This window comes from Thermobia domestica, chromosome 11 (genome assembly GCF_964235325.1).
Source record: "Thermobia domestica chromosome 11, izTheDome1.hap1.1, whole genome shotgun sequence".
In the NCBI taxonomy this organism is placed as follows: domain Eukaryota; kingdom Metazoa; phylum Arthropoda; class Insecta; order Zygentoma; family Lepismatidae; genus Thermobia; species Thermobia domestica.
This window is the reverse complement of record NC_137464.1, coordinates 248295854-248323369: the sequence shown is the minus strand read 5'-3', so window position 1 is coordinate 248323369 and position 27516 is coordinate 248295854. Positions and strand designations below refer to the sequence as shown.

Genomic DNA, 27516 nt, shown 5'->3' with positions numbered 1-27516 from the left:
AATAGTATAGTTCAACAACAAACAAGCTTGCACAATATATTCTGGCCATGAAGAATGAGAATCGCGGCACAACACACGCAAAATTCTCTCTAAATCGGCATGGAATCTTTCGATGACATTTCCTTGTGCGTGATAAGGTGTAGTATAATGTATTTTGATGTTATATGCTTCCATAGCTTGTACGAATTCCTTACCAATAAACTGTGGTCCATTATCTACTAAGATGTTCATAAAAATACCAAGATGAAGCATGTATGACTCAGTAAGACATTTTGCGACACTTGCACTTGTAGCACGTCGAAGTGGGTATGCTACTAAATAACGTGAGTATACATCACACACTGTTAACAGGTAAGTTTCACCATGTTTACCTCGAGGTAGAGGACCAACTAAATCTGCTGAGACCAAATAACGTATGTTTTTCGCTAGCACTGATTGCATTAAACACTTCACTGGGTGATGGTCTACCTTCGTCCTCATGCAGACTTCACAATCAAGAATGTACGATTTAATGTCACTACGCATGGTTTTCCAATAAAACATACGGGAGATGATACTAAACACTTTCATAAATCCAAAGTGACCGTAATGATCATGGTAGCCAATCAAAATATTTTTCACCAAACATGGAGGCACACACAATTTTAATCTGTCTGGGAAGTGAAAATCTCTCACCATCAAAATACCATTTTCCAAAGTGTAATTTTGTTTCCAATTTCGAGCACTACTACGAAAAGAATTCTTATTTGCACTGCTTTCACTTTCACTTATATTACCTTGTAAGTAACTAATAATAGGACGGTACTCGTCACATTCCCATTGTAATTTCGCAATTGTAGACGGATCTAAATCGAACACTTCTGATTGAACAGCCTGTATAGGATTCACATTCACCATTAGATCTTCCTGTGTTGGTAACATACGAGATAAACAATCACTTAGCGTGTTAGTCTTGCCTTTGATGAATTCTATTTCATAATCGTAAGATTGAAGTTCAAGAGACCACCTCATTAGTCTTGCATTCCAATTACGCATACGTTTTAACTGCACTAAGCTTTTATGATCTGTTCGTATGTATATTTTTGCTCCTTTGAGCCAAACATGCCACTTACGAATACACCACACAAATGCAAGACACTCAAGTTCTATTATGGCATAGTTCTGTTCGTGTTTGTTAAGAGTACGGCTTGCATATTCTAATACACACTTCTCACCATCAATAATTTGATAACACACACAAGCCAACCCGAGTTTGCTTGCATCACTTTCGAGATAAAACGGCTTATCGAACTGTGGATGGCGTAACTTCACATCTTTCACTAATTCAGCCTTTAATGATTCAAATGCCTTTTGGTGTTCTTCTTCCCACTTCCATTTCCTTTTCTTCCCTAAAAGTTCGTAGAGGGGTTTAGCGATAACAGCATGACCTTTGATTGTTCGCGAATGCCACTGCACAGCACCAAGAAATGAGCGTAACATTTTTAAATTTTTAGGCACTGGTAACTTCTCGATTGCTTCAGCTGATTTCGGATCCTTTCGTATGCCTTCTGAAGATACGTAATAGCCTAAATAGTTAATTTCACTTACACCAAAAATGCATTTCGATAAATTTAGCGTCATGTTCGCATCACTTAATAAACTAAGCACTTCATCTAACTGCTGTAAGAATTCCGGTACGCTTGTACAACCAAGAGCTACATCGTCCATATACCTGATTAACTTCTCTTGTAGCGGTAATGGGAACACTTTATTCAAGCACAATTGCAGTACAGACGATCCATTTTTCACACCAAACACCATGCGTGTGTACTCATATAACGTTCCTTCAAACAAGAAGGCTAAGTATGACATAGAATCTTCTGTAATTCCACATTGTTGATACGAACTAGTAAAATCAAGAGTACCTAGCACACGTTTTCCACTAAATTTAGCAAAGAGGTCGGACAACTTTTCTACACGCAGAGCTGGATTCTTAATGTGCACATTTAATGCTCTACAATCTGTTACTATTCTCAACGCTCCACTCTTTTTCAATACTACGTGCAACGGTAATAGATGACATGAAGAACTAGGTCTGATTACACCCCACTTTAACAATTTTCGGATCTCTTCACGCACTCCTTCCTTATATTTGTGCGGAATATCATAAGGACGAGCAACAATGGGTTCATTTGTATCCACTTCTAGTCGGTACTGAAATTTATTACACAGGCCAGGAAAACGGGCGAACACTTTCCTATGTTTCATTAACAACTGAAATAATTCTTCTTTCTCGTTTTCACTAAACAGCGTAGCGCGTGTAACTGCATCCCTTATTTCATCTACTGTGAAATATAGATCCGGTGGGAAGTCCTCCATTAAGTCACTAGCTTCAATTTTCTCTAAAGGCTCGGCGCACCCACTGCGGAACACATTCATCGTTCTCGCATAAAAATCATTAAGGTCCCTTATCTCGGACAACACAACAATAGGGGCTACCTTGCTCTTAATTTCACTTACATTAGCTACAATGACATTTTCACTATTTCTCTGTATTAAAGGCACTTCACCACTAATTCCTTGAAATTCAACACGCAAGTTACTTCGCTTAAAATCGATGACACTGTTTAATTTCTCGAGAAAGTTTGCACCGAGTATTACGTCTTCGTGCAGTTCTGGTAACACAAGAAACTCAACTGGCACTTCCACGTTTTCAATTCGTACCGGTAAAATAACCCTTCCTTTCACGTTCTTTTTCTTTCTTCCTAGAAAATCGCACAAAACGATATGCTCTCCTTTTTGCAAATGCACGTTTGCTACACACTTTGTTACTTCTCGAAAAATATTGTACCGTAATAGGCATAGTTCTGATCCACTATCTAAAAGACAGATTTTGGGTTGATCGGTTAACAAAATTTTTACTCTCATTGTATTATGACCTAATTCACATTTGATTACTTCTTCTTCATTATCATTACTTATATCATCCTCTGCTTGTAAATCTTCTTCGTTGCACATACGTGGAAAAGTAATCCGGTTTACACTACTGAAATCCCTCCCCTTTGCAACTACCAAGTGGGAGGGCGCTACTAGTTTAAAGGCACAGAACTCTGCGGATAAAATCCACTTTGTTGGTATGGAAATTGACGTTGCTGATTGTTACCGTTATTTACACCAGGACCTCTATTAAATGTTGGAAACCAATTATTATTTTGATTCGGACTACCCTGGGAAGTCGACGCACTCCTTTGATTTTCGTTTGCCCTTGCACCTTGCGTTTCGTTTCGATTTTCATTTGCACTTGTGTTTTGTCGGCCATTACCTTGCGACTGATTACCACCGTTCGAGTTATTATTATTTCTGTTAAAATTACCTCGCCGTCCACGTCTATGAAATTTCTTTTTCCATCCCTGTTTGAAATTTGGACGCGCACTATTATCACTGCTCACTTCACTACCGTGTTCTACTTTTACATTATTCACGCTAACACCGGCACCACCTTGCTGTTTCTGCTTATTACGCTGATTGTCGTACATATTGGTAATTCCTGACAATCCTTCAATGGACTGCACACTCGCAAGGAACTGATTTATGTTATCAGGCATAGAACCCATCATAGCTAATTGGTACCGCTTGGGCAGGAGAGTGATGATGTGTGACAACGTAATGGTTGGATTTTCGTATTCTTCCAGAGCTTGAATTTGACTAAAACGCTCTGTCACAAAATCAACAACACTACTATACCGTTTTGGGTCAAACGGAATAGATCGCAAGTTGCGCAGACGCGTCGCTTTCACTAAGGGACTCTCAAATGCATTCTGAAACTCTATCACAAATTCTTGAAAAGTTTGACACTTCTTACCGTGTAAATCGTACCATTTAAGTGCACTGTCTTTAAGAATCAATGGCATGATCATCAAATATTCACTTTGAGGCACTCCGGCGAACGACATTTCTCTACCGAAATTTTCCAAAAATGCACTTGCACTTTCCTTCATCATATCACCTGAAAATGTGGAGAGTTGTTTAATGTCTGCTAATCGCAATGAACAACGCCTTACATTCACTTCACTATTTCTTGCACGCTTAATGCGCGGACTTTCTCTTTCGGTTTTGATTCTTGACACGATTCTCTTTATTACATCTCCTTCCACCTCTGTATCGGACGCCGTTTGAGACTCACTGCTCGATTTTCTCTCACGCTTCACACTGTGCACGGAACCTGTGTTTCTTTGTGACATATTACTTCCAGTATCATGGTGCTCATTTGCTAATTCTATACGCTGCACACGCTCTGATAATCGTTCCACATCTTGCTTAGTTTGTTCACTTAATTCACTGGCGCGAAGACATGTTTCAAAACACTGCTGGTTAAATTTACTCTGCTCGTGGCACACTTGAATACACTCTTGCACTGCTATACCGTATTCACTTTGTTTGGTCTCGCACTTCTGAATTCTACCTTCACGGTACTTGTCGAGACTTTCGACCAAACGCAACCTTTTCTCGTAATCATTAACTTTATTGCAACACTCACTTAATTGACGTTGTTGGTCGTTTACTTGGCGCGTGTTTTCTTCAACTGTGCCCCGCACATCGTGCACTGCATCTGCTAATTCACGTACACTTCTACGTATATCTTCACTCGTATTAAAACACTTTAATTCCACTGCCTCAATTCGTTCTATCAATTCATGCCGCACTGCACTAATACACTTATTCACATTGTTAATTTCACCTGACAAATCATCTTTACATTGGGATATGTTTTCACGACACTCGCTACGTAATTCATTGATATCGTCTTGCATTTTCTGTTGGTTTACATTTATCGCCTCAACGCTTTCACTCACACGCTTTTGATTATCACTCAATTCATTTTGACTTTCATTCAACTTATTCTGATTCTCTTTAATTTCATTAATTGACGCACTCAGTTCCCTTTGCATAGCAAGGATAACTGTTCTAAGATCTCCCTCAGCCATGATGTTGCAAATATAACAAACTCGCTAACACAAATAATTGACTAATTTCTGCAAAAATCTAAGAATGCAAATAATAAAAATATTCTAATTTAGACAGGATTTAGGCTTCAATATGCAAGGATGAATGCACTGGACAAGGATACAATGACACGAATTTCATGTACTATTAACTCTCTGAAATGGCGGCAAAATTACGCAGCAAGTTTTGAACATCAGAAATACCTAGGCCTATGCTCATAAACACAAAAACTGAACATTTATACAAAAAGAAAGGTTTCTGCTTCGACACATTTATCCCGGCACCATTTTATAATGTTTACTCCATAGGATGGTAATCCAGATAGAGCAAGCATTATATTTGATAGTCGTAAATAGGACGTTTGCTCGAGCGTTGACGATGAAACAAGTTATCCGAAGAAAGCTCCTTTCAACGACAACTACACATAAGCAAAAATTCTACTTACAACTTTTAGAAACACAAAATATTCAGCATCGTAATTTCGGAAAATTAACAAATTACACAAATAAATAAAAAGTAAATTTTGCACCATGTACTCAATAGACAGCCACGAGGCGTGGGAGATGACATGCACAATCGCAGAAAATACTCGTCAATTGATTTGATAATTTAATAATACGTTAATAATACTTACAAATCCAATGTGGGATATCGGTTACAATACTGAATTTATATGGATTATATGTAAATAACTAAATAGGCGAAGATACTTGGAAGTTACATTTTTATACTTTATTTCTGTGCAGCGTTATGCTAGAAGCTGTCCTTTTAGTTGCTTTCGCGCGCCGAATGGTTTTTCTCCCGCTAAATCTCTTCAGCTCTCGCTGTTCGCGTGCATTTCACGCGTTAAATGACGTAAGAGCGGACTGATCTGTGATTGGCTGAAGAAGTGTTGATCAAGGTCACTACGCCCACACGCATCTTCGGAGTGAGAGGACACACATACATACACAGAGAACGTCGTCTGCTAGTATATGCTAGTTCTTTTAAATTAAAAAGAGAATTAAACTGCTTGAACTGCATACAGCCGAAATAATGAATAAATGAGTTTATGACAAATAAGTCTTTGTTCCTTTGAATTTTCTCTTGATAATATTAGAAATTGAGTTGACTTTAACATCCCGTTCAGCAGCGAGGCTATATGAGACGTGGACCTACTGATTAACGTGGAATCCGAGCCACATGAGCTCCCGCCGGGAATCGAACCCGGATCCATGCTAACGGTGCGTACGCTAACCGCTTAGCCACGAAGAAGTTCTATATTAGAAACTGATTGCAAGGAACAAAACATACCACTGAATGTAAGTTTTTGATTACTACTCCACAACTGAATTTTCCTACATGTATCCTTTCAACTGGATGAGTTTTTACGGAAAGCTGAAGGCTCCATTTACATTAGTTTCCAGGAAAGAAATGCAATGAAAAACTTCCTTAGCATAAATAGTATCCAATGAAAATTTCCTTTTCACATTTTTTTTTTCTGTCAGGTAAAATGAGAAACTATATAATGTATAGATTAATACAAGTAATTTCTTTTTATAGTTTGACTTATTTTGCCACTTACTGAAATCACATATATCCAAATTAAAGAGTTAATTTCTTTGTTAAGGTTTATATATATGTTTCTCTCAATTTGAATTTCAGATTTATGTGAAATATTTATTGTGCTTAATTTTTTACTGTACTGTGTTTATTTTCAAATCAATATTTCGATGATACTGAAGTAATGTTTTCGTTAGTTGTAGAATATCCTAAGGTGTTCTTTAATCTTGTTCTCATGCCATGTTCTAGCGTTCGCAATAAACCTCGCAAATCTCATTTCTCCATCCTATGTCTTTACCTGTGAAATACCTTTAGAAAGAGTTGAGTTGAGTTGATTTTAGTTTAGCGTCCCTTTCAGCAGCGAGGCTATATGAGACTGGTCCTACTGATTAACGTGGAATCCGAACCACATGAGCTCCCGCCGGGAATCGAACCCGGGTCTCCCACGCCAAAGGCGCGTACGCTAACCGCTTAGCCATAAGGGAGCTCTACCTTTAGAAAGAATATGAAGCTCTATCACGGTATTGTGAGCGGTGATAATATTTAGCAAGAAATATAATCAAAAGGCTAGTACTAACAACAACACCACCACCACCAACAACAACAACAACAAAAACAACAACAACAACAACAAAACTAGGAAGCGCTTTTGGATAGCTCTATTCCATCTTCAGTTTAGGCATATTTCGAGGAGGATTTTAAAACATGGGGGAGAAATGTAGATTAGTAAAAAATGGTTAAAAGAATTAAAAAATGCAAAGCAAAAATTTTCTTGTCGGAAATGAACAATGAACAGTGACAAGTGAGTGGCCATTAATATTAGTTCATTTTCGACAAGAAGACTTGTGCTTCGCATTTTAAAATTCTTTTAACCATTTCTTACCTATCTGCATTTCTCCCCCATGTTTTAAAACTCTCCTCGAACTATGTCTAAGCTGAAGATGAAATAGAGCTTTCTAAAAGCGCTTCCTAGATTTTTTTTTCTTTTGTTGTGAATACTAGTCTTTTGCTTTTATTTCTTGCTAATACGAAGCTTCCTTTGTATTGGCAGTTCAGTTTAAGCCAACCTAGTCTACATATGAAGAAGCACCCCATTTACATATATAAACAGACAGTAAAATTCAAAAGCATTACTTATACTGGAATTATGATATGAACATAAATAGGCTCTAAACATAAATTGCCTTTTCTTCAAGCAAGACTGAGAGAAATTTAAACTATTACACTCGTAAGTAATTAACAAAAGCATCAATTACCTTTGTAATCAGGAAAATACAATTTCAAATGTCTTCCTGAATAAAGTATTTTTTCTCGAAACAGATCGTACTTATTTAGGAACAGAATAAACGATGATTCTCGAAAGAACCTGTTATTCACAATCTGCGAAAATAACCTCAAGCTCTCCTCTAATCTGTTCACTGCTGGATCTTCCTACAAGAAAGAAAAAGGGTGTTGAAATAATTATGGAAAAAATGTTTTCGGAAAAAAATAGACAATAAAATAAAATATGTATTCATTAACAATGCGGCAGATACAAGTATTAAAGAAATTATTAAAAATAATCATGAAGAACGAAAAAGAACTTTGAACGGAATTCAGTCACAATGTACGTTTAAAAGTACCATGACAGCATTAGCCTCGTAGGGTAGGGGAAAAATTGGAAACACTCAGTCAGGATGGCTAGCCGCAGGATTAGAATCAGTGATTTCCCCATGAGAATGCTAACCATTGATTGGAGTCCGTTCGGTATGCATATAAACATGCACTACAGAAGTGCAAATGAAACCTTTATACTCTTTTATGGTCTTCACTCAGTGGAATACTAGAAGATTGCTCATATGACTAGGCAGGCCAAAACTTGGAAATGTTTCAAGTTCTACATTGCCCTATGAAAGTCTGGCACTTAGCTATTACCACTTGTCACAAAGCTGAGTTACCGCATTTCTTTTTCAAACGCTACTTTTTTATTCAAATATTTCCCCACTTGTGATCCCATGGCACTTGTTCAACACCGAAAAAAACATGAAACTTACACCATGGTTAAAACTTCAGATCATTTGACTTAAAAAAAAAATATATATATATATATCGCGTAGACAGTATCACTTCTTGAATTAGGGTCGACGAGACGTAAGTTCAGCTCTGATAGACAGAATGAGAGAGGAAAAGGAAACTAAATTGTACCACGCGCATCGGCCAAAGCATTTATAAGCTGAAGCCAGAACAACACTCACAATCAGTGCGTTTGCACTATAGGAATATTGCGTATTGCTTCAGTTACAGGAATACGTTGCTAGTCTAGTAACTCTGTGTATAGTTCTTTTTTTCTTACATATTATCTGTCAGATATCAACTTTTGGCTCAACTGTACTGTGAAACGGTCATCCTTTCTTTTATTTCGTTTTTCAATATTGAGAGAATTTATTGTTATTACTATGCTATACAATAAAACCTGCTGATAGAGAAGTAGATAAATGGGCATACAGGGAGCATGATGGCTAAGTGGTAGAGCGTTCCACCTTTGGTGCATGGGGTCCCTGGTTCGATCCCAGTTCGCGCTAAGTGAACTTTGTGATGGACACACACCGCATGCGTGGGTCTTCTCGGGGTTCTCTCGTTTCCTCTCACTTTATTCATTCCCCTATTGCTTCCATATCTCATCAGCACAGTCTCCTTTAGCCTAGCCAGCATAACCGTGAGACGTAAAACTGAGATTTCATTTCATTTTATTTCAAAATGGTGTACACTCTGTGATTCGGATCCACGTTTCATAAACTTTAATGCTGAAAAGGAACATTAAACTGCAGACAGACTTCTATTTATGTTTTTTTTTTTTTTTTTTTTTTTTTTTAATTATATCATTATGTTCACTATGATGTACTAGTATTAAGTACACCTTTTTTCTTACCAGAAAATGGAGAAAACAGCGGTATACACTATAGAATACAAGCTTTGACAACGCTTCATCAGATAAAGGGAGCGAAAGTAGAAAAACAAGAAAGAAAAATTAAACAGCAAGAGTCAACTATGAAGTATCTACATTTACATTTATGAAGCATCTAGTTGGGCGCCAAATTGGAATGGAAAGTCACGTGATCATGCTTCTATCTGGGAAAAGAAATTTCTCTGCCCACACTTATCATTTTATCAGGAAGCAACATTTACCGTTTTATTAAGAACTATTTTTACATAAGTATCATATGACAATCACGGGAAACCCCTGTTAGATTGTACGTCTATTCTTTACGTAATATTGCATCGTATTCTATCAAGCTTTAGAGTTTTCAACCCAAAGTAATAACAAAATCTGTACTTGTATAATTCATATCACAGTAATATAACATAACAAATCTCGTTACAATAACGTAATTGGTAAAGCAGTCATTTTCAACTTAATTCTCTGTGACGTCATAGTTTACTGTTCCTATTCAACTTAATTCTCTGTGACGTCATAATTTACTGCACCTATTCAACTTAATTCTCTGTGACGTCATAATTTACTGCACCTATTCATCTTAATTCTGTGACGTCATAGTTTACTGCACCTATTCTCAGTAAATTACACCATGAGAATAAGGAGGAGCCGAGAAACTTGGCGACGATGGCAGGCAAACCAAAAATATCGACAGCAGAATCGATGGTTTTGCAAATGATACACTACTCTTGGAACCATGACTACTACAACACTAACAACATCTTTTCACTTCACTTTCCTACCTAGCGCACTCCCTTCCTCTGCCTTATCTGTTTCTCTCGTTAGCGGCTCCAAATGTAAAGGCTTGCTCTGACGACATACTTCGTACAGTTGGAAATTACTGCAAAACAACTAACTTATGAAAAATAAATAAATAAATAAATAAAACACTTACTACTAATGTCATGTCGTATCCACTCAACGATACAACAAACAATACTGCTTTCACGTCATCGAAGCAATAAATCCATTTTCTTCTTTGTGACCTTTGACCACCAACATCAAACATGCTGAAATATACAACACGAAAACTTCAAGTCATTACTTGTATGTTATTGTAGCGTTTATATGGGATTTTATTATGGGGAAGTGAAATATCCTTTTTTTTAAAACACACACACACACACACACACACACACACACACATATATATATATATATATATATATATATATATATATATATATATATATATAATCGAAATGTGTAATTCGCAAAGAGTAACTTCGAAACTATGACACCCATGCAACAAAGAAATAATATTAATATACACAAATGTTATGTAGCACAGACAACCGAGATGAACAATCTTATTGTGAACAGAAATGTGAAGTTTTGAAGTATTTAACAGAATTTCGTGCAGATGGCGTTAGTACTAACCTAACTATATTTCTGAAGTTATGAGTAGTTTTCTTATGAACATGTGTTACAACGATTCAAGTGACTTTTAACAACAGAAAAGTAGGATTTTTGTAAATCAAAAAGTAGAAGTAATAGGATTACTAGTATACGTCTTTGCTACATATGTTTACATATCTGAATTCTTTTGTAAAAAATGTGAGGAGTTTCCGTAATTTGCATAAAGTTTGTTAATTGTTATGTTTACCCAGAGGTAGTCAATACTTGCTACTTTTTCATTTGGGTAGGGCCGCGGTGGCTCAGTGGTAGAACGTTCACCTCTGGTACTTGGGGTGCTTGGGGTCCACCGGGTTTGATCCCATCCCCCGCCAAGTGAACTTTGTAGTGGACAAACACCGTGTGCGTGGGTATCCTCGGGGTTCTTCCGTTTCCTCCCACTTTCTTCATTCCACCATTTCATTCATTATTCATCATCACCGTCTCCTTTAGCCTAATCGGCATAACTGTGGGACGTAAAACAAAAGATTTCATTTCATTTTTTTATTTGGAGGTACATAAAGAACATGGGCTTCCTCTTCACAATAAGATTGTTCATTTCCTAAAAAAATAAAAATTAAAACATAATCTTGGATTTGCTCACTTTGTAGAATCTTCCACTTATCTCATTAAGTAATGGCTGATAAGTTATGATCGGATGTCTATATCTTCATTTGGATGGTAGCCCGAGAACACTTAACTACAATTCCTCAGTCACTGAACTGTACGTAGCTAGAATACTGTTGCACAATCTAAGGCAGTAGTTTCCAACTTTTTTGACTGATGGCATATTTTACTAAACACCGACGACATCGCGGCACACTTACTTGTTTTTTTTTTTTTTTTTTTTTAATTAATAATAATATACGTTATAATAGTGTAAGACAAAAAGAAGTTTTTATGAAGTATAGGGATGCGCACGAGACAAGATTTGTGGCTGTCTCGTCTCGAAAATGTGCTGTAAAATGATGTCTCGACTCGAAAAATGTATATTTCTCTATTGGAAGAGCCGTGTCTCGACTCGAATTTTGTCACGAAAATCCTGTTTCGACTCGTCTCGTGCGCATCCCTAATGAAGTAGTAATTCTATGTACTACTAAGCATTTTTGTTCCCGCTGGAAGTGTTGACTGGTACAGTTTGTCTCAAAATTGATTTTGTCTCATTATTGAATGCTTCATGATTTTTAAATGGACATTCCATATGGAACTGTGCGAGACATCAGTATATCGCGACTGATGGGAATCACTGTCATAAGGAAACAAGAAGGACATGAAACAATATAGAATGAGAAGCTCTTATTAAAACTACAAATATCAACATATCTCTATTGGTGTATAACAGAGAGGGATAATTTCAAAAAATAAAAGTGCGTCTTATACGCCAGAAAACACGGTAAATTTAAAACACTAATCGAGTATTTTTTTATACGAAGGTTATTATATAATAAATTATTACAGATTGGGATTAGGCATTAGATTTGTGGGCTATGTTAGCCTGTCACATATGAGAGATGATGCCCCTCGACGATCACAATATCCGAGGAAAGGGAAAAAAGCGGCCTAGGACCTATATGTTAGGTGCCATCCCGGCACCTGCCTGGTGTAAATGAGGAAAACTCAGGAAGACCTCATTCAGGATGGCTGGCCTGAAAAAGCTTTTTACACTTTTACGACCGAGGGTCCCCACAGGGAATTGATAAATTATTCTGCAGAATGTTATAAAAATCTTTCAGTTTAGGTTCGTTACACAGTCACGCGGAGCTCCGCGCGCGGAGTCCCGCATGGCAAGATTGTTCTATTGTTTCTTATGGATGCATACATAGTCACGCGGAAGCCTCCGCGTGGCCCTATCCGCGCTCCGTCCTCCGCGAGGTGGATAGGGCCATTGAGCAAATGGGTGCTTACATAGTCAAGCGGAACTCCGCGCGCGGAGCAGCAACTTCCCTTTAAAATGTAAAGAGCAAGGTGCATAGTAGCAAACCAAAATGAAGATTGATCCAGAAAGACTTATTACAGAAGCTGAATTAAGACTATGTTTATGGGATCCCGCTTGCGTAGAATATAAAAATCGTGATATTCGCAATTGTTCCAATTAATTCCTCGAACGACCGGACTGACATGCGAAAATAATTGAAGAACTTTTTCTAATCTTCTCGCAAAACCTACATAAAGAGTCACAAAAGCTCCCTTCAAACTTATTTGAGTAACTAAGGGGTGACTTTGGAACCGTCTATTTTTCTGTGTTCTTCGTTTTCTTTCCTTACAGTGATAATAATAAGCCACTATTATCGTTTCGATCTTATTCATGTTGACTCGCAACACTGACTGAGGAAAATTGTGTATGTAATCACGTGACGCGGAGCGCGTAGCTACGGATGACTGTGTAAGCACACACGCGTAGCGCGGAGGGCGGAAGACGGAGCGAGCTCCGCTTGACTGTGTAACGGGCCTTAATGCCCCACGATTGGGGAGATGATAATGAAGACAAGTGAATAATGATGGAAGAAGTGGTGAGATGAGAATACGAAAGGAAACGGGAATTCCCCGAGAATATCCCACGAACACGATGTTGTCCACCACAAACTTATTTGGCCAGGAATCGAACCAGAGACTCCACGCACCAGAGGTAAGAACTCTACCACTGAGCCACCATGCCCCCTTTTAAAAAATCGTTCTGCAGTACGTATTTGAAAGCATTATATACATATAAATTTATGTATGTCAGTAGTGTAGGTTATTTTCTCTTTAGTGCCTTCTGCTCGATATTAGCACGAATTTATGCGCTTGAAATTTAACGCTACTATGCAGTGAAATCTAATCATTGGGATCATCTTCGGAAGAAGAAAAAAGCCATTTTAATGTTAAGAGTAACCTTCGCAATGAGCTAAACGGTCATTATCTTCGTTCTCAGTTAAAAATACAGTTATAAACAATTATAACATTAGAACATACATATGAGAATAGATATTGTAATACGTACCTGACAATGACGTCATTGATTTTAAAATGTGTTTCTATAACTCCATTTGTTCTGACTCTTGCTCTTAAGACATCCGTTGGCGTTGGTATGTACTTCTCATTACATATCCTTTCCATATTTTCAAATAAACTGAAAAATGACAGACAAAAATATACAATACACATAAATCAACATAAAACCAAACGATTAATTCAGTATACATCATGAATCGGAGACTTAAAAAGCGCATGAACACTAACACTTTTCATTTACAATAAAATCTACTGTACAGGGTGCCCGAGAAGTCCCTAACCATTTCTGGGGAAACGGTTTTTTTTTTTTTTTTTTTTGGTCTTTCTGTCTTTTTATTGCATGTACGCTGAAATATGTTGACCCAATAACAAAGAAGAGACGTCGTAAGGTGGAGACTCAATGGACTGCCCTTTGCTGAGGTCCAAAAAAGGGTTTCGCCGACGTTACCACAGAGAAATCCCTACGCGAACAACCATTAGAGGTCTGTTCAACAATTTCCACGAACAGGGAGTGCTTGTGACGAGAAATGTTCTGGGCGTCATTAGCGTCGCAGGAAATTGTGGAGATTAACAGGCGATCGAGCAGAGCCCAAAAAACATTGACATGTCGTCTCAGTCGGGAACACGGCATCCCGAAGTCCACGTGTGGCAAAATCTTGCTCTTCATACTGAAGAAAAAGGGTTATCACATCCAACTGCTCCATCATCTTGAACCTGAGGACTATGCGGGCACCCTGCCATGTGCCACAAATTAATTGAGGCAGTCAACAATGAAAATTTGTTGGAACACGTTCTGTTCAGTGATGACGCTACCTTTTACACCTGTGGCCTCAATCGGCACAACACCAGGGAATGAGCTGAAGCAACAATCACGGCAACACCATACCTGGACATGCTTCAGCAATACCTGCAGCCCCAATTGTCTGCCAACAACACTCTGGTTCGGGTGCTGTTTCAACAAGACGGCGCTCCACCACGCTTAGCACACATTGTGTGTGACTATCTCAACGAGACATCCCAGGACGCTGGATTGGACGAAGCTTACCACGGTTCTTGGATGCACGCTCGCCTGACTTAACGACTTTGGACTTCTTTATATGGGGTCATATCAAGGGTTAGGTGCACAAGGTCTCTGGTGCACATACGTGAACGCATTTCAGCATCGGTGCGTACAATTACCCCAGCAATATCGCAGCGTGTGTTCAGCTGCACCGCGGAGAGATGATACCTCTGCTTGGATACAGAGGGCGGTCATGTGGAACTGCTGTGATTTCGTTGACTTACGATGTCTTTGATATAAAAATTTCACTTGAATTTAAGTGATCCTTCCCAGAAATGGTTAGGGGCAACTCGGGTACCCTGTATTAACTTGGCCACCTACCTATGTTGGTCTCTTTCCATGGAACTTGCATTTTCCCATAAGACATACATTATTTATTACTCTATAAGTTGGCCACCTGTCTATTCTGGAACTTGGTCACATTGAAGCAATGTTGTAATCTTTAGTTGTTAGAAACCTTATTAACTATGGCTGTACCTCATCAACTAATGAAATATTTTTAACGAATAAAAGAATACATAAACGAAAAATAAATTAGTCCTACTTCAGTGTTACTACGTTCAGCAGAAGTATGTAATAAACGGAAATCGATAGAGACAAGTTTCTTTTTTCTCTTTCTTATGTTTCTGAACGTTTTGCTGACTCTTATATAAACTGTTTCTCTGTTGTTTTTTTTTCTTGTAGTATTTTCACCGCAGAGCTATACCGATAAACTAAAAATTAGCAGACTCCATCCTTTTCTTTATGGCGTCCCGACTATTTGTTAGGATAATTTTCAATATTTTGTAATATTCTTTTTTTTTTTTTTTTTTTTTTAAAGAAACCAATTCTGATTGTATATCTATCAATTATTAATTTATTCTAATTATCAATTATCAATTAGAAAGAGGCAAAAATATCGTTCATTTGTTGATTTTTGAAATTAAATATCAACAATGAACAAACACTTGCTGTGTGCGGCAGCGTTTGACGATAAGCCTGGTCTGTGATTCTGACCTCTTCTAAATGCCAGATCTCGCGCTGAAAGCATTTGATAAGTTCTTATTGTTTGTGAGAAACGCAGACTGGCAGAGGTTCGAGTTTGGTATTGTTTTACCCTCATACTTAGCTATCTGTGGTGGTACGTGAATCACACAATAAAGCGGCAACATTTATCGGTGGCTTAATCCATGCGACAAAGCGATTTTGGGAGGTAGCAATAAATTTATGAAACAATACTATTCCATCTATTATTACATAGTTTGGTGCGATGACGTTCTTCAGTTCAGTTTTTTTAAGTATTTCGTTTGGGGCAGTTGTTATTTTGCATTGCGGTAAACAGTGATTTTAATTTAATTAGCGTAGTGCGTTTTGTACTCGTTACTGGTTATGCATTTTTAGTTAGCAACATGAAAAGGAAAGAAGATATACACAACTTTTTCGCCAAAAGTAGTAAGAAAGCCTCCGAAGAAACAATGGCCCCTCAACATAAAACAGTAGAGTCCTCTGTTAATGGCGTGAATACCAACCACTTCCGGAGAAACCAATGAATCGACCAGCTTTTCCTATCCGCTTTTATGTGACCCTAAGGATATTGGAAATTTTGTTGATGTAAAATCAAGTAATTTAGAAAAGGTTAACTTGTTAAAAGATCTATGGAAGCCAAATAGATCACATATTTTTTCCTGTAATGAAGCACAAGGCCGTAAGCGTTTTTTTTTTTTTATATAATTTTTTATTTTTTTAAAGAGAAGGCGGCTCGAAGACTTTCGTTGGTTTGCCTACTTCCATAAGGAAAGACGTCTGTTCTGTGCGATTTGCATTATTTTTACGGAAAAGAAGAATGCACGCCACCAAAGTCTATAAGTGCATTTGTGACAAAATCTTTTTTCATTTTTTTTAAAGCACCAGAATCCTTCAAACAACACGAAAATCACAAGTACCATAAATATGCAGCGGCGAATAAGGTGTCAGTGTACAATTTAATTGAAGGGAAAATAGTCATCATCATCAACAAACTGACAACCAGAAGAAAAGACAAGTGCAAGAAAATCGAAGAAAGTCGTACCTATCGTGGAAACTATTCTTTCCTGTAGTCAACAAAATCTATCCTTGAGAAGAACTAAAGACTCGGGTCGAACTGAGTTGTCAACTCGAAAACAGAACGACGGTAACTTCAGGAATCGCCTGCGATACCGTTTCAAGTCTGCAGACACAGTACTTGAAGAACACATAAAATAGTCCAAACAACAGCATGTACACTAGTGCTAAAGTGCAGAATGCTTGAATAAATTCGTTTAGACATTTAATAGAATCTAAAATTGTGGACAAAGTAAAGCCAAGCGAATATTTCAGTATTCTCGCTGATGGAACAACGGACATTTCTCAAACAGACCAGTTTTCTTTTTGTGTACGGTATGTAAATTTCGATGAGTACGTGCTTAAAGAAGACTTCTAGTGTTTCGGACCGGTGTATGATGTAATCGGAAAGGGCTTATCAAAAGTGACAAAAGAAAGTATCAATAGTTTTGGACTGACATGAACACTTTACGAGGACAAGGCTACAAAGGCATTGGAGCCATGAGTAGGGAGTACAGAACAGTTAAAAGTTTAATCAAGAAACGGTATCCTAAAGCTTTCTATACACATTGTGTGTCTCATTGCCTAGAGGGGAGGGGGTGACAACTAAAAATGATCTAAAATGACCTATAATAGTGTTGAATCCATAGTTTTGGAGGTCACTGAGATGAATAATGACATTTCTAATGCCGTTTAAGTTCAAATTCAGCCCCCATTAGCACCCCAGGGGAGGGGTAGGGTATGTAACAATAACAGAAAAGACCGATATTAGTATCGAATCAGTAGTTTTTGTGGTCTCTAAGTGATTAGTGACACTTCCGATATCCTTTAGTACAACTTCAGTCCCCAATGAGGGTAAGAACCCCTACCGCCCCTAGGGGTGTGGGAAATGTAAAAATAATCAATAATGATCTATATTAGTAATAGAAAAGAAAAGACAATAAAAAAGACCGATATTAGTGTCGAATCAATAGTTTTCTGGGTCTTTGAGATGAATAGTGACACTCCAGAGGCCGTTTAAATCCATGTTTAGCCTCTATTATCACCCCTAGGAGGCGGGGTAACAAACAAGATGAGATTTAAGGCAAAGTTTAGGAGAAAACGGGCATGTCAGTTGAACTGGGAAGTTACACGCAACGTCAAAAGCGTTGCTCGTACATACTATATATAGATGGATATGTATGAATGTATATTCCAGCATAACTCGGGAACGCCTGCAGGAATTTCAACCAAACCTGGTACACATATGTCTTTCAATCTGGAAAAATACTGTCGGAGTAGGACACCCAAAGAGGTGGGATTGAAGGGGTGACATGTATAAATAATCCAAAACGATCAATATTCGTGTGAAGTCCATAGTTTTGGAGGTCGCTGAAATGAATAGTGCTGTTCCCAATCCCGTTAAAGTCGCGAGAGGAGGGGGTTAAAAAGTAAAATGTCAAAAATAACTGAGAGTAGTGTCGAATTCATAATTGTCGGGGTTGGGAAAACATCTGACAAAAATTACTTTTAGAATATTGTTAATACTGACTTTTGACTGAAGAGGCGTTTCAAAATTTACGACAAAAGTTGAGTATCTTCTGTAGTTTTGTCATTGCATTTTCATTGAAATAGGTATTCTAAGAAGAAAGTGATTCAAATACTTGAAAATTTATTGTCCCCATGCGAAGAACGGGCATTTAAGCTAGTTTGCAATATAAAGAAGAAATACTTACTAAATAGCTGAATCATTCAATTCATATTCATAGCCTCTTGCAACAGCTAAACGCACTCCTCGATCATTCCACAGAGCACGAAGAGCAACTGATATATACGGCAGCATATTAAAATCTTTATCAAAACAGCTACAGCTTGCCAGTATTGTTTGTGCGTGAGCCTGCAAAATGAAAATAAAAATTTAAAACAAAGTCTTGCTACTAATATTATCATACTGCCACAAATAGCAAAAATAAAGCAAATTTTAAAAAATCATAACTTTTCTGCCTCTTTCCTACCCTAAAATGCGAGACATTTTGTCTTAAATAACGACTATGCTAAAAGTTTTTCTTTATTTACAGAAACGAGCACTGCGATGTCTAAAACTAAACGTCTTGAATGGTCTGAACAAAGACACAACATTGTAGTGTAGTCCGATGAATGACACTTTTGTCTGTGTTTCAATGATGCAAGGCATCGAACAAACTGAATACCTATAGAAGCATTTCACCCGCAGTATGTGTTGAAGGTACGGTTCAAGCTCGAGGTGATTCTATGATGCTCTGGAGACGGTACGTGAGGTTTGGGCGCCGCTGTTTGGGCGCGAGTTAAATTAAAAAGTCATTATTAGAGCAACCCACATTATGCTTTATTTTTTGTGTAATTATCCTTTATTTTTTTCCAAATTATGCTTTATTGTTAATTTCAGTCATTGTTTTATATTAATCGTGTATAATGTAAAATATTTACTATACATTAAATATTCTAAATATCTTGATCTATTTATTAATACTTTACGCATCCAGTTTCTTTCATATTTAATGAAACTTCTATAAAATGCATTATAAAGAGAGATGCTTTACTCGAGTCAGTTTTTGTTTCATTGTGTGCGCCTTGGAGGTGCATACAGAATGGGAAAGTAAAAGATATCACCGAAAAATACAGAAACTGCTCAAGTTCAAGAGGTACACATAACAATATAGGAGTTTTTTTGTACTATTCGTTGTTGGCGGAAGTGTAGGAAATGTATATATTTTGATTCGCGCTTAGTTTTCAGTGCCTAGCTTACTTTATATGTCGTAAATTGTGATTTTTACTATGTACCTCGCGCCCAAACGGCAGCGCCGAAACGTCCGCGCCCAAATGGTGACGCCTAAATGTCCTGTCCCGCTCTGGAGATACTTTCGTCTATGTCTTTGGAGCCCTCATACAGGTAAATGTAAACATGAAATAATATGTTTGCTTGGACATTTTCAGTGACCACTACCATATTCCAAGCTGATAACTGCCGTGTTAGAAAGGGCTTAAAGCATGGTTTACAGAGATTGAGTTCAGGCATCTTGTCGCACTTGATTTGGCCTGATAAATCCTCAGATTTAAATCCAAGTGAAAATATGAAACTACACGGAAATTGCCATCCCCGTACTTTTTTTTTTTCTACTGATAGTGAGTGAATTCACTTCCGTATGGCATATTTGCAACACCTCGTGGCAGCGCTTCCAAACAGAATCCTGACAGTTATCCATGCTAGAGGTGGTGCTACCCGATATTATGCAACTTATACAAACGATGGCTAGTTTTTTGACCGATGTGCTTTTATATTATTATTTGATTTCTTCCTACTACTTCACTTATATGTCTGATGAAGTGTTTCAGCGAATGGCCTTATAACAAACCACTGTGCCTCTTATTCTTTCTTTTTTAGAATTGTTATATACTTTTACTATTTTTTTGGTAAGTAATTTACTTCCCGGATCTTAAGCGCGAAAATGAAATGAAATCTTTAAGTTTTACGTCCCACAGTTATGCCGGCTAGGCTAAAGGAGACGCTGAAGATGAGAAATGAAGGAAATGGTGGAATGAAGAAAGTGAAAGGAAACGGAAGACCTCCGAGAAAACCCACGCACACGGTGTTTGTCCACCACAAAGTTCACTTGGCGCGAGCAAACGCGAAAATGAGTAGCTGGTTTGAGGAGGCCTACGGAACGTTGTTGTAAACGTAGCGTAAGCCAGAGGACAGCAATGGAACATTTTCACTCTTTGAATTTTAACGTAATTTCACGTATCATGGATTAAGTATTAAAAAATGCTGGTAATGCAATTCTGAAAATAGTTGTAAATTAGCAAAATCAACACGTGTATGGAAATATGAAGAATGAGAATTTTATGCATTTTTGATAATGCTTCATCAGACTAAGAAAGAAAGAAATACGGGTGAAAGAAAAATAAAAGTAAGTGAATACATATAGAATTTCAGACTTACATCAGAGTTAGCACTACAAATATTAATTAAGTAACTTTTCCTACCTTATTTTTCGCTGATTGCAAATTTATCCGCAGGAGACCCATTCCGTTGAGCACATACTTCATAGATGAGAGAAGGTTGTCCATAACAGTTGGCCGAAAGCTCTGAAGCTCCTCTCGTGTGAATCCATCGCTGTGAATTATTTTCATCTGTTTAACTAGTGTGCTCTTACCACTTTCTCCAGCGCCTGCGAATAGCAAATCGCTTGTACTGTTCTTAAGATATACAAATCATACATGACTGATTAAAAATAACAGCTTTTAATTTTAATTAATAGTCCCTGGTAATGCTTTACAAAATTCCTTTAAGATATGCCCTGCTTTGTTGGTGTATTGAGGCAACTGGTGACGTGAACCACATCATTTTTCAATGTAAATTAACTACAAAAGTCGGAAATAAATTACTGTATCCAAGGACAGAGTCATTATTCAATCAAAAATGTATCTGCACTAAGCAAGGAAGAATTACACAAAAATTTAATTATATATTTACACTACAAAGATTTTATAAGGAAAAAAAAAAAGAAAAGAAAAGAAAGAAAGAAAGAAAGCGATATAAATAAATAAATTGCCTCGCCGGATTTTTTTTTTTTTTTAATGTGAACACAAACAGGTCTGCGCTAGAATAAAAGTTTTCAGGAAATTTGGATTCGATTCAGTTCTTCTCTTCGTATAACGAAAAGAAAAGCTTTTATGTAGATGCGAAACACTGTTTCGTGGCATCTTTTCCGCTACTAATGTATGTTAATTCTTTCTTTCCTCTCCTACCAGGATTTCTTTCTTTTTTTCTATCATTAATATTTTAATAATGTTTCTTTTCCTTTCTATTCTTTTTCTCTTTTTTTAAGGAGTCATACTTTTTTTATTCTGTTGTATTATTTTCTTGCAAGTACGATCATATTTGCATATTAATTTTGTCATTATTGAACGCTAAGAATGTTTTTAATAAACAAGGACCCTGTCTTCTTTGGAACTACGCTTTTCTTATTGTTCGTAAAATAACTCAGTACCAACAAATGTAATAATTTTGAAAGATAGTTGACAATATATGCAACTCTTACGAAAAACTATTAAATGAATTGTTGATTTCAAGACCGTTTCACAAGCTGTGGTAATGAACTCTCACAGGGCCCCATATCTCGGATCTTCTTTACCACTGGTCTTGTCAATTTCACTGACGACCTTTTTGCACGCGATTTCTTTGGTGATGTAGGTTATGGAAGAGGCTACTGTGCATAATGTTATATCACTAACAGTGGCCCGTCTTACCCCAGTATTGCAACATTTTTGGACTACGTCCATGTATGTTAGAAAAATTAAACTTTTCACTTAAGTATTCTAGTTGGTCCTATTACCAAATGATAAAGGAGATACTTACCCAACAACAAGATTTTAATAACATTTTGTTCCTGTTTGGCCAGTTCCCCTAGCTGCCTGTCAATTTCTTCACTTCTGCGCCTCGCCTTTGCTTCTTCTCTGTCCAGGCTTAAGCATCCACCCATCCCATCTTGCAACATAACACACTGAAATAAAATCACATGGTTGTATTAATATACAGGGCCGGGCCGTGGAGGGGGCAATGGCCCCGGGCGCCGAAGTAAGGGGGCGCAATATTTGGGAGGAAAAAAGAAAAAACATATATAAAATGGAAGGAAAAATACTAAAAAGTGCTCAAAATCAAGGAAAACCATGGTTTACTTTTGAAAATTTTCTTACGCTTCGCACCAATCATGATGACGCTTCGTGGCTGATCTGTCGACGTCACTCACATGTACAAGGGCGGCGTCGTATACTCTCGCCCCGGGCGCTGATTTTCTACGGCACGGCACAGTTAATAACTACTAACTCACTCTATGGCCTATGGAACCCAGAGGTTCAATGCCGCGTTCACAAAAGCTCTCCACTGACTTCTATCCTTAGCCAACTGGATCCAGTTTCTACTTTGTATTCCTATCTCCGCGATATCCATCTTAATATTGTCCTCCCATCTGCGTCTAGGTCTCTCTAATGGTCGTTTTCCGATTGGTCTTCCAGTCAAGATTTAAAGCGTTTCTATTTTCTTCCATCCTAACTACATGGCCTGCCCTCCTAAGCCTCCTAGACTTGATGACCCTAACAATGTTTGGTTAACCGTATAAATTATGTAGTTCCTCGTTGTGAAGTTTCCGCCATTCCCAATTCTCGTTCCTCTTGGGTCCGAATATTCTGCTAAAGATCGTGTTCTATAAAAATACTTTCAGTCTATGTTCTTCCCTCAGAGTAAGCGACCATGTTTCGCAACCATACAGAACAACAGGCATGATTATCGTTTTATATATTTTAAGCTTCAAATTCCTCGACAGAATTAGCGACGACAAGAGATTTTGAACTGAATAATAACACGAATTCCCTGCTTTTAGTTGACATTTAATTTCTTCGTGAATATGATTTTCATATGTTAATACTGATCCTAGATATTTGAAAGTATCCACTTTATCACAAGTATTATTTAATATTTTAACGCATTTACAATTCGCCGTATTACGGTCCCGACGCACTACCATGTACAGTGGACTCTTTTTAATTCGAAGTCCAAGGGGACACAAAAAAACTTCGAATTATCCAACAACATTTTTTCACATATATAACAACAAACAAACCAAAGTACTGTGCATCAAAAACATATTCATATGGTGTAGACTTTACCTTTAAAGCAGCTTATTTGCGTGATCGAATACCCCAAACTAACAAACGGCATTGACTCCACATAATTGGAACTACGTGTACAATGGAAAATATATCTAGTACAACACTACAACATACATTGAATAGCCCAAACCATTAAACACCAGTAACAATTTGAATATTCTGTCCTCACTTTTAAGAAGTCGTAAACCTCATTTGCTTAAATTTGATTGTTTTTGTACGGTCAATAAATCTTGAATTTCATGTATTGCGTGGAATACGATATAACATTTGGTTGACTTTATCAATAATTCATCTTAAATTTTCAACCAATTCTGAAACAAGATGAGATTGGCACACGTTCTCTATCTTTACTTCTTCCCCACTCACCTTCATCTTTATCATTACATAGATTTTCTATTTATCTTTTGTATTACTCTTCCCTATGGCTGCATCTGGATAACTGAAAACAAGTTAAAAATGTATTTCTCTGTTTACATCTGTCCAACATTAAAAAATTTCAATTGTATTTAGTTCGAATTATCCAAAACATAGGTTCAAATTTCGATTTATCCACGATTTTTTACTATTGTTTTCAATACAGTTTTCAAGGGGAATGGACTTCTGTTCGAATTATCCAATATTTCGAATTATCCAAGTTCGAATTAACGAGACTCCACTGTATTTAGTTTTCTCTGCATTTACTTCTAAACCATGTCTCTGCAAGTGTTTAATAAGACCTCTGCATTTCTTTCTATTGTTCTCCTATCATCCCCTATTAAATTTACATCAGCATGCGCTATAACTGGTGAACACCATTCAACTCTAGGCTGTGGTTGCTAACTTTGATTTTCCTTAATAGTGTATTCCACGACAAAGTTGAATAATACTGGCGACAGGCATCTCCCTTTTTTAAGGCCATTCTCGACGTGAAAGCTCGTGGACAAAAATTTCCCTTCCCGGACTTTACTTTGGGATTCATTTAAACATATCCTAATTAATCTAATTAGCTTTTTCGGTATTCCGAATTCTGTAAGGACGCTGTACAATGTTTCTCTCTTAGCCGAGTCATATGCCTTTCTAATATCAATAAATAGTTGATGTACCGGGGTATTGTATTCCCACTTCTTTTCAAGAATTTGGCGAATGGTAAATATTTGGTCGATAGTTGATTGATTTCGTCTAAATCCGCACTGATAGTCCCTAATAATTTCATCTGCGTACAGGGTCATTCTTGCTAATAGAATTTTGAAAGGATTTCATAGGATGTTGATAGAAGAGAAATGCCTCTATAATTGTTACAGTCAGATTTGTCACCTTTCTTGTGAATTGGAACAATGATTGATTCTTTCCTCTCTTGTGACAATTCTTCATTGTTCCAAATAAGGAGAATAAGTGTGTATCTTGTTCCACAATTTTTAGCCTCCAGCTAAAATTAACTCAGCAGAAATTTCGTCTGCACCCGAAGATTTGTGTTTCTTTAATTTCTTTATAGCATTTTCTACTTCTGTTCGGTTAGGTTCTGGAATATACGGTTCTGCGGTTGTGTATTTCTGCACTGTTATAAATTGAGAGCCGCTCGATTCTCTCTCTCTCTCTCTCTTTCTTTCTTTCTTTTTTTTTAATACTTATTTTCGAACTGTAACACAAAATTAAAATTTGGAGAATAGCTGCTATAGATCTAAGAAATATTATGAAAAAAAAAAAAAAAAAAAAAAAAACGTTACTTATAGCTGTGCAGTATATCATGATTCTATTGTGATGTGATAACCAGGGTTGGCAAAAATCATGGTTTTTATTTTTATAAAAAAAGAAAAAAACGGATTTTTGGTTTAAACGAGGCTTTTTTGGTTTAAATAATTTACTCTATATATTTATATTACATATGAACAGAAATAAGTTTGTTTCACTGTGGTATATTATGCAAAAACGGAGTTATGCTGGAAAAGGTTACCGGGTTAAAGTGGAATCCAAACCGCTTCTCGGCTTACATCCGAGAGAAATTGTTCTTCATTTGGACTCGAAACGAGGACTAACTGGTCACAAATGCGATGAGTCTGCCGACCCACTCACGAAGAACTCTTGATGAAAACACGGTGTACTGATGTTTACATATTTGTTAATATAATTGTCAAGTGTCATTTCACAAGAACAAAAAATAAACAGTTCCACAATTGAAACCACTATACAGAATTATATATAAATAAGGAAACTCCCCCTCCGTGGCTAAGCGGTTAGCGTACGCGCCTTTGGCGTGGGAGTCCCGGGTTCGATTCCCGGCGGGAGCTCATGTGGTTCGGATTCCACGTTAATCAGTAGGTCCACGTCTCATATAGCCTCGCTGCTGAACGGGACGTTAAACTCAAAATCAACTCATCAAGGAAACTCCCGCCTTAGCCATTGGGAAAATACTGTTATTACTTTAAATGTAAAGCAATAACGGGAAAAAAATTCAATCGAAGCTAATGCTGAAAGACCAATCGAAGCTAATGTTGGAAGCTACATAGTTAGTCGATAAATGTTATCAATATATTTAAGCAACCTTGGCTTCTTTATAACACAACAGGCATTCAGGCATACAATTTGGTTTTGTTTCGTGTGTTTAGGCTTAACATGCTTATGTAACGCCGAGGTAAGAAGAAGACTTTTTAAAGTGACATCCGAACCGTTAATTGGTTTACACGTGAAAGAAGGGTTGTGGTTCGATCGAGAATTGAACATAGGACGAATTGATTAAAAGGTGAATAGGAGATAAAACTAATGCAGGTGGTTTGATATGTAGAAACTTCATTAAGTTCATACGATTTAAAGCATTTTTCTTTTTTTTTCTTTTGGTTTAAAACAGATTTTTTTTTTTTTTTTTAAACAGCTGGTTTAAACCAGCCAACCCTGATGATACCATTATTATTTTTGGCAGAAGCACACAGCATCTAAGAAAATCTTTAGCCCTGTCCTTCCTAAGTTCTAGGAGGCTGGTTTCTGCATGCTAGTTGAATCTTTTGCTTTACAGTCACTCAAAGAAGAAAGGAATTTAAAACGAAACAAATTTTACTTAGAATATCTCTTTAACACCTCGATTTTAAGTATACGTGTTAGCAGGGACGTACGCAGGACCTTATTTCGGGAGGGGTCTAAAGCGTTTCGGGAGGGTTCAAATACAATTTGAGGCTAAATTATATGAAAATTTCTAAAATTGCCCCTAAAAGTAGACTACATTTACAAAAAAAAGTCGGGATTTCGAGGGGGTGGGGTCCGGACCCCCAGAACCCACCCCCTGCGTATTAGGCAATATCTAACCGTGTAATACTGTTTCTATACAGCATAACGTTCACACTTTTATAGAAGCAGGTAAAATATATACTATGCGTACCAATGTTACATCACTGCGATAAAATCATTATGAATAAAACGCATCGGTCTTTTTTCAAAAGGATCCACCAAGCGATTCACTCAGATCTTAAGCTTTTGAACTCAGTGTGAACTTCAGATAATCCCTTCTCAAGTGGCACTGAAATAAAATTGCGATCATTTTAAGTTTCGAAAATCGGATTGACTTATATATATACACAACTAAGTTCTTCTCTTCGAGATTTATAACTAAGAAAAAACATTTTTTTTTTTATACCATAACGCTTCTCAATGAAAGTACCTAAAAAGGTACTGGTCAAATTTAGGCACACCACATTTTACAAAATTTACAGGTAGAATTCAACACTCTGAGTGGAAAGACATATTTGTAAGTAATAAATTTCGGCGTATGTTTAGTTGAAGGGAGAGAGTCTTATCTCTTCGAAAAAATGAAGTTATAAATTTCGCTGTTTTTTTGTTAATATTAGTTTAGGTTAGAGCT

General features: G+C 37.1%; 1 protein-coding gene across 2 annotated transcripts in view; it reads right to left on the bottom strand.

Moving 5' to 3' along the window:
- The window catches only part of LOC145664894 (guanine nucleotide-binding protein G(o) subunit alpha-like), a 55409-nt gene that overhangs the window by 25423 nt on the left and 2470 nt on the right, over nt 1-27516 (bottom strand). The window contains exons 1-7 of one of the 2 annotated variants that reach the window (XM_081731960.1): nt 27037-27202; nt 22381-22525; nt 21006-21190; nt 18719-18879; nt 13875-14003; nt 10395-10509; nt 7782-7956 (exon numbers count right to left, since the gene is read on the bottom strand). In XM_081731960.1, coding sequence (XP_081588086.1) covers nt 7782-7956; nt 10395-10509; nt 13875-14003; nt 18719-18879; nt 21006-21190; nt 22381-22519 — 904 coding nt within the window. In that variant the 5' untranslated portion in view covers nt 22520-22525; nt 27037-27202. Of the gene's footprint in view, nt 1-7781; nt 7957-10394; nt 10510-13874; nt 14004-18718; nt 18880-21005; nt 21191-22380; nt 22526-27036; nt 27203-27516 lie in introns of those variants that run through there. The other variant, XM_081731959.1, reaches the window with a different exon arrangement.